An 8,532-nucleotide genomic window follows, 5' to 3' on the forward strand; every position below is an offset into this window, starting at 1 on the left:
ATATATATTTATTTTGAAATTATATCTAATCATGTTTTTAGTTGTTGAAGAATTTAAATTTTGAAATTATTATCTCGAATGACATTATCTTTAACATAAATTATGACTTTTATATGTCATGTCCAAATACAAATAAATATTTCTTCTTGTATTTTATATTATATTTTAGATATGGCAAAAATAACCAAGTACCAAAAGGGCACATGGGAATATTCAAGTACCGAGGGGGTCATTCCAGTGTCTCTGATTGGCTAAATCATACACGTGTCACAAAACTACTGCATCTGAAAGTAAAGTGAAAGCTCAAACCCCTTTTTTCCTCTCCACAATTCTGTTTCTATTTTTTTCATTTTTATTTATAATAAATATAAATAGTATTTTCTTTATTTTCCTTTTTTATTTTTCCGCCTTCAAAAACTCCAAAAAATCAACAAGTCATTGATGCGAACCTCCAAAAACCTCAAAAACCCTAATCAGTGAGGTTTCAGATTTTGATTTTTTCTCACTTCAATTCGAATCTCATTTCATAAATCTCTCCATTTTCAGTTGCTGAATTTCTTCAATTTGACAGATTTTTAGTTTAAGCTCACCACACACACACAAATTGGGAGTAATAATGTCTGGTTCTGGAAGCTTCGCGGTGTCGCGGAGCCATGGCGCTGACCGATTTTATAACCCTCCGGCTATGCGCCGGCAGCAGCAGTTACAGAAACAGCAGCAACAGCAGCAGAGGCCGCCGGTGCAAAGAGCAGCTAAAGCTGAGGCGGCTGTAGTTGCAGCTGAGGTGGGGAACCGGACGGACTCGGACGATTCGACTAATACTACTACATTGTCGAAAACGCCCTCTGTATGCTCGGCTTCACCACCAAGGCCTCCTATAAATGTTACCAATTTGGATCGTTTGATGGAATCTGTTACTCCCTTTGTGCCCGCCCAGCATTTCTCTGTGGTATATGATTTTTTTATTTTATTTTGGAGTAATTTCATAGTTGGAGAAGTGGCTATACATTTATTCTATGAGTTATAAGCTAATACAGCTATTGATTTTTAAAGTAACATTTTCTCTTTTTTGCTATGCTTAAACAATCATCAAATGGGGCGACAGCTGCTTATAGATTTCAAGTTCTTGTTTTTCATTACACTTTCTCTTGCATATTGGAGTGGAATGGATAATGAGGATTCATATCAACTGAATTGAACTAGTTTGAGATTGAAGGGTAGTAGTTGTAGTCTCATATTTAGGAAGCAAATGCTGTTTGGTTTGTTTGCAAGATCTTAAAATTTCTCATTTTGATTTAAAGATTATATTTTTTCTTCACATTTCTCACATTTAGGAATCCAGTGCAATTTCATTTTTGAACGGTATACGTTAATTGTGTGATTTATTCGTTGTACTAAGAATGTGATAGCATCAAAGTAAATAATATTTGTCTTTTTATCACACTTTTGATGGACAGGTGAATGTAAGAGGCCGTAGAGCCAGGGAAGCAGAGCCAAATCTATATTATTGCCTTGGCGATCTTTGGGAAGCTTTTAACGAGTGGAGTGTCTATGGTGTGGGTGTACCAATATTGTTGAATGGGAAAGATTCAATCATACAATATTATGTACCTTTCTTATCCGGCATCCAATTGTACGTAGATCCATCAAAGCCATCTTCACGTGTTAGGTAAGGCAACTTTTGATGCTCTTTTTCTTTATTTGTGTTAGTTTGTTTTTCTAATTAGTCTATAGTTATTTGCCATTTCTCTTTATGCTTATTCTGCTTGCCAAATGCTATCTAAATTGGTGTCCACTTCAGCTATCCTTTTTAATTTTTCAATTGCTTAGTTCAGTTTGAGTGGATTAAATTAAAAGAGGTTATGTCTGAGTAGATTACGACATAGAATCACAAGCTTTAATTTGGAATGGATTAAGTTAATTGTTTCAATTGGCTAATTCCTTGAGACGAAGGTATTGATTCCCCCCCCCCTATTTTTTATCACATAAATTTAGATTTTATAGGTAGTGGGGAAAGACTCACATTCAATCTCCTATATAAACGGGAAGTTGGGAACCTCATGGGTGTACCAAAGAAGACATTAAAAATAGGAGCTAGTCCTCAGATGTACAAAATCAAGCTTTCCCTTGAAAAACTCTCTTATTTTTTCCCCTCCATACTGTCAACAGACACTAATGGGGCAACATCCAAAGCCTAATTTCTTTTCTTTTGTTCTCTCTAGGCCCAGTAATGTATTCTTCACAGTTGCCGACATGGTGCATTGTATCCCGAACCATCTTAAGATATCCCACCATAAACGTGCTTCTACGTGACAATGTAGTAAGAAATGGTCCACATCCTCTCCGAGTGTTTACACATGAAACACCAACTAACATATGTAATCCTCATTTCCTCAAGTTTTCGGCTGTCAGATCGCACCTTTAGCTACATGTATACTCATAGAAATGAATCATTGTAATAGAATTACTCCAAAAGTTAGCAACAACCTTTCGTTTGTGTTTATTTTCATTTCTTGTAGAAAGTCACCCCTTACCAAGAGACTTCAATAATTATTCAATAACAACAACATACCCAGAAATGACAGAAAGGAACCTTCGGTGTTTTGATGGAAGTTCAACTCCTAACCATTCACTCAAAGCTAAATGTTTGTTCAGTCTATTTTGTTGGACCAACCTGTCTTATGTGAATAGTTCTACTTCTTTCTTAGATTTTGTTAGCTCTTTAACTCTAGACCAGACACGGTCTTGCTTAAGTCTCCTCTAGATTTTTTGATTTTGTGGCTGGCTCCCTGATCTTAAACTTCTATCATGTAATGGAGCTAGCATATCTACTTTTGTACGCTTTGCATCTTCTTGATGCCGGTAATGAAACAACGTCTTAAAAAAAACATACCCAGCGTAATCCCACAAGTGAGATCTGGGGAGGCTAGGATATACGCAAACCTTACTCCTACCTTTTGTGGGATAGAGAGTTTGTTTCCGATAGACCCTTGGCTCAAAAAGTTCAGTCGAAGTAGGAAAGAGAATTTAATAACTACGCATGCTAAGAATTGGGTGTTGAGATGATTAGGCTGAAAAGAAGCTTGAGAGGGAATTGGATTCACATGGAATCATGGATTTTATGAACTTGAAGTTTAGTTTAAGGCAATAGCTATCATTCGATAGTCATCTATGGGAATGTCTCATTGTTGCCAGTGATGTCTTATAATCGAAGCAACGGTAGCTATACCATAAATTTGCTTAGGATAGCGACTTATTCCTTTATGATATAACTAGGCAAATTTATGGCATAACTATCGTTAACCAGGTTCAAACAAATTGAAGAGTTTAATTACTCCCCCTCAATTACATGTTGACCCAGTGTTCAGGGAAGCGTGAAGCGGAAAAAACGATAAGGCCCCGCTTCATGCTTTAAGCGATGAAGCGCTCACATACTCATTCTAGTCTGTGAAGCGTAGAAGGCTCGCATCGCTTCGCTTCATCGCTTAAAGCGCTCGCTTTCCTGAACACTGTGTTGACCAATCAAATATGACAAAATTGTGTAATTATGTCCAAATCTAGTTACTGGCCTTCCAAACATGCTCTTAAAAGAATCTATGATTCCTGGTCTTCTCCAAAATGGGAGCTTATATCTCAAGTAAAACATTACTATACTCATATGAGTTAATATCTGTACTATTATAAAAAGCACAAATAACGTGCTGAGCAATCCAAATAGCCTTAAGAGTTCTAAACAAATTCTACTTCTAAATTTTGATTCCCAAACTAATTAATTAAAGAACCTTAACTATTCAATCAGATGAAAAGAACATTGAACAAACCCGTGCTTCTACACCAACTTGTCTTATTGATATGAACACTTCTAATTTTTTTTAAATAGTTCCCTTGCCATTTTCTTCTAATATTATTCAATAGAGTCAAAATGAGAGAAAAAAAGAAAATAAATAAACCTTTTTTGCTTAAAAAAAAAAGACTAACTTGGGATAGCATATTTAAATCAACCACGTACGGATTGATAATATATACTTGCTATTATCATCTTTATGACCAGCGATAGATTTGTGTTAGATGTATAGTTGCGCATCTGTAATAGTCATATCTTGGGCCTGCCTCTAATGGTTGTTGAATTGATTTGGTCTAAATATCCGGTGCGGATAAGCTTTATTATTATTGTAAAACAAACTTTCTTCTTATAAATAACTTTTAATTAAAGTAATCTATTGCTTGTTCATAAATCCTCTAATGTAGTGGTAAGGTCTGTGCATACTCTACCCTCCCCAGACCTCGCTTTGTGGGATTACACTGGTTATGTTGTTGTTGATTGTTCATAAATAATTAATTGAAGATTTATGTGCTTTGCACGTACATAGAAACTAGTACTGATAAAAACAGTAAAATACTAGTTAATATACTCATTCCATCAGCAGACCTTCATGTTTCACTTCATGTGCTGTTGAGTACTTGCGTTTGCCGGTCCTCAATTATCCCAAAAGGAATTCTTGTCCGTGTGAAAAGATATCTCAGAAGTCAAACTAGCAAGTAGTAGTGTTTCACTTTCTTGCTCTCTTGATCATACTCACCACAAGGTCTTAATGAAACAAATATCAGGTAATATAATTTAAAAAATAAATAGATAGTAGGTAGTATGGTCATATTGCACTAGTTGAGGCTGTTGTGTTCCAACAGTGCCAGATTCAATGTGGACTGGATGATTAAATTTGCTCATAACTTGCTTGTGGAAAAAGTTCTTGCAAGAGTTATAAGTACCTAAGCATCAGTAATATCTGTGTTTAGCTGACTCATTCCATGTACAAATCAAAGTTCCATTTGATCTTTGAAAAAATTCGTGGTCAGCTTTGTATGTTGCTTGTAATTTCTGTTTTCCTGCTGATACTTGTTAATCTTTAAAAAGTTATAATGAAATGATAAACACGTTTTGTTGCAACAACACAAGTTTTTTTTAATCACATTTGTCATGACTTGCTTGAGCATTGTTGAGATTCTAGTCTGGGTTCCCTTTAAGCTTTATTATTATTGAACTAGTAGCTGTATTTTAGTACATTCTACGTCATCTCGCTAACCATTTAAAACCTTTTTTACTTGATTGGATTAACATTTGTTTCTGAAAGTAAATGCATGGTTCTCTCTCCTTATTTTACTATTATTATCTTTATGCTCTGTAAAGGGTGTGTTATGGGGGTTGACTTCACCCTACTGGCTTACCTGGATAGGTTATTCGGCGATTCCCTTGCTTTGTAAATGGTGGATGTACTTTTTTAGGGCACCCAGCAGTTCACAAGTTTCTGAACGAACTTCTGCAACTCATGTTGGTTCTGCTAATCCTTTTCATGAAACTAAATTTTTCGGTTTCTAGGCAAAATTTTGTATTGACAACTTTGGAATTTTTATCTGTTTGGTACTTTCCATAGGCTAGTGCAATGCTTTTTGTTAGAGATTCATGATCTGTTTCATGATTTTACCATTCCATGGTAATGAAACACACATGCCAAATTAGCAGTATTCCAAATGTTCTGGGGTTTATTTTATTGTGATAACTGATACCTGTGAGATTGGAACCTGGAACAGCACCTGAAAATGGTTCAGTGAGAAACTAGGTTAGCTTCAGAACTTTAGAATCCCTCTTTGGCTACTGAAGTGGCTAAAGTACATTGGCACTTGGTACATCTTCCATGTATGATGTTGAAACTTGTTCTTTTAGTACTTATCTGGACATGTTCTCCAGGACTAAGCTGTAAACCGAGTAAGAACTGATTGCTGCATATTAACGGTCTGTTTTACTTGTATGATTGTTAATGTGAAATTTAATTAGATATTTTAGGTAATATTTCTTTCTTTCACTTAAAGGTAACTTGAATGTGGTGCGTCTGGGTATTTAACTTCTATCCTACCTTGTATCTTGTGCTCCTGTTTTGTCCAGCAGGCCTGGTGAAGAGGGTGATGCTGAGTCATCAAGGGAGACCAGCAGTGGTGGAAGCAGTGACTGTGAAGTGGAGAGGCGGTCCATATCCTCTTCTGATGGGCTGCGGAACCAGCATAGTCTTGTAAATCTAAATGCTCAACGACTAAATAGACTGTCATTGAGCGACAAGGCTGTCACGGTGTCATCGAGTGATGAAACTGAAATTTCTAAGTCTCCTGGGCAACTCATGTTTGAGTATTTGGAGCATGAGCAACCACATCATCGAAGACCATTGGCTGACAAGGTACATCACTTGTTAGTGTTTAAGAAAAAATCACATTTTAATCCTAAATGGGTATTTTTTTCTGCATTCTTCTTTTCTTTATCAGATAGCAGTTTTGGCATCTCAATTTCCAGAGCTGAAGACCTGCAGGAGCGCTGATTTACTGCCTTCTAGTTGGATTTCTGTAGCTTGGTATGTTGAAAATTCTGTAGGAGTCGAGAGTAATCTGCAACATGATGAAGCTATTTGAAGCTCTTGTTTTGCATTTTAGTTTGCAACTGACACAGTCTATTATAGGTATCCAATTTATAGAATACCCATGGGTCCAACATTGCGGGATCTGGATGCTTCTTTTCTAACCTTTCATACTTTGTCCACACAATCAAGAGGTATGTCCTGTCCAGTCTCAGTGTGCACAACATATGTACTTGTTTTATGCATGTGGATTTCTACTTCCCGGTGCTTATTCTGAAGTAATGTTTTTGTCATTTTCCCGGCTTTGAGCACAGTTCAACCACGCTATCATGGTGCAACTGGTAGGAAAGTTCTTGGAAATGTAAATGCATGCTCAAGAATTTCTTTACCAGTCTTTGGTCTTGCTACATACAAACTGAAAACCTCAATCTTGAGTCCTGGTGGACCTCATGAATCCGAGCAAGAAAATTCTCTATTGCAAAATGCAGACAGTTGGCTTCGGCGCTTGCACGTAATCCTTCCTGATTACCAGTTTTTCCGTATGCACTATTCTCCTTGGAAATGACACAGCTGTTGATGCTCCTAATTTTCTGCTGATCAGTGGGGAGAAGTTTAGATTGTCAGTTCGGTTGAACAGTTTTGAGATCTAATACCCCAGATTCTGACACCAATTAAAGCTTGGTCAAAGATCCATATCTCCGTTAAGCCTTCCATTCTAGTAGTGTGGAAGGTTTTTGTTTTGAACTGAAGGAGAAAAGCTCGGACAGGCCTGAGAACTCTCAAAGAGTGAGTCTATTTGACTCTCACAGTGGAAAAGTTGCTTCGTTGTACTTTATGATTGTTTACTGAAATGTGGCAGGAATCCTCATCCCTTGTTACCCTGCCTGTTTTGCTTTGCTAGGGTGGCTGAAACATTATTATGTTCTGTTATGGATAGGGATGATGTCTTTGTTCAGTCAGGAGCAGAAGTTCTTGACAAGTGATAGTGATGAAAAATTTGGAACCTGTATTTTGGATTGCACATACAGATTGATAGAAATACTTCTTATAGTTTGTCAAATGCATACAACCAATATGCTGCATTCTTTCCTTAGAATGTTGTGCTGTAACTCTGTTTTAGAAGATCTTGACTTTGGTCTATGGTACCAAGTATTTCCGAACTTCTACAGACGTTCATGTCAAGAGCAGCTGAATGATTTTCTGAGTTTGTGCTCAAGGCAAAATGCTGCTATTTGATAGGATCATGATCAAATTTTAAGGGTCATATCTTTCTCCATACTTACTCTTTTCTTGCATGCTAAGTAGAGTCTTAGCTGAAATGATCTGTGTACCTCGAGAATAGAAGCTAGAGAACCTAAGTTTGAAGAAGAGTTTTGGTTCGAAGTATAGGGAGAGGGGGAGACTACTGAAATCAGTTGGCTCAACTCTGAAATTTGAGAAGACAAGAATCTGTCTTCACAAACCTGCGGTGCATGAGTGGTGCTTTTTCTTTGCAGCAGTAGAATCCAGTTCAATGACTTATAAGTGAAGTAGGGAAGTAGGAACTGCAATGGATAAGAGGTTTAGGTACCAATATCTTCAGTAACCACACAACACTCAGTGGATTGGGTTGGTAACTATGGTGGAGCTTTAGTGTGTGTGTGTGTGTGTGATATTCTACTCATATACAAAGCGCAAGGAATAGTGAGAAGGAAAAACAACTTTTTTCCAGGATGAAGGCATAGAAAACCTGGTGCCAATATTTAGTACTATTAGATTGGATACAAGACACTAATCCCAATATAATTAACTACCAATATTGACTAATTTTGGTCAAAATGTTATAATACAAGACACTAATCCCAATATAATTAACTACCAAAATGTATTTCTTTACAAACTCATTTTTAGTTTTATAAATTTTTTACAAGAGATCATTTTTATACCTAAAAGGCTAAAAAAATTGAAAATGTCATTTTCTTCCATTCAATTTGGTCACAAGAAAATATTTATTCAGTGAAAGAAGTATATCCTGTAACACCTTACAAGGTATCCTGCGATAATTTATATTCATTCTTTGCCTTTAGAATATCATAAAATGTTAAAACCGTTTTGGTGAACAATGTTTCTTTGTAACTTATACAAACCTGAAAAC

At 36.4% G+C, this 8,532-nt stretch overlaps 1 protein-coding gene across 4 annotated transcripts; it reads left to right on the forward strand.

The window, feature by feature from the left end:
- Positions 1-410: 410 nt before the first annotated feature.
- Positions 411-7,558, forward strand: LOC102581582 (uncharacterized). Of its 4 annotated transcripts, none has more exons than XM_006359814.2 (6): positions 411-949; positions 1,458-1,669; positions 5,939-6,224; positions 6,310-6,395; positions 6,501-6,592; positions 6,701-7,558. In XM_006359814.2, the coding sequence occupies exons 1-6, from the start codon at positions 617-619 to the stop codon at positions 6,961-6,963; spliced, it is 1,272 nt and encodes a 423-aa protein (XP_006359876.1). In that variant the 5' UTR covers positions 411-616; the 3' UTR covers positions 6,964-7,558. The 4 variants fall into 4 exon arrangements, with proteins under 4 accessions (XP_006359876.1, XP_006359878.1, XP_006359877.1 ...); XM_006359816.2 differs by having other exon boundaries at positions 6,713-7,558; XM_006359815.2 differs by having other exon boundaries at positions 5,942-6,224.
- The last annotated feature ends 974 nt before the right edge of the window (positions 7,559-8,532 follow it).

Source organism: Solanum tuberosum, unplaced genomic scaffold (genome assembly GCF_000226075.1).
Source record: "Solanum tuberosum cultivar DM 1-3 516 R44 unplaced genomic scaffold, SolTub_3.0 scf00309, whole genome shotgun sequence".
NCBI classification, from domain to species: Eukaryota; Viridiplantae; Streptophyta; class Magnoliopsida; order Solanales; family Solanaceae; genus Solanum; species Solanum tuberosum.

Excerpts from the sequence above, each read along its gene's own strand:
- LOC102581582 (XM_006359814.2), top strand. The coding sequence starts at position 617 with ATGTCTGGTTCTGGAAGCTTCGCGGTGTCGCGGAGCCATGGCGCTGAC. Across the intron at positions 950-1,457 it reads CCGCCCAGCATTTCTCTGTG|GTGAATGTAAGAGGCCGTAG; the intron begins GTATATGATTTT and ends TTTGATGGACAG. Across the intron at positions 6,593-6,700 it reads TTTGTCCACACAATCAAGAG|CTTTGAGCACAGTTCAACCA; the intron begins GTATGTCCTGTC and ends TCATTTTCCCGG.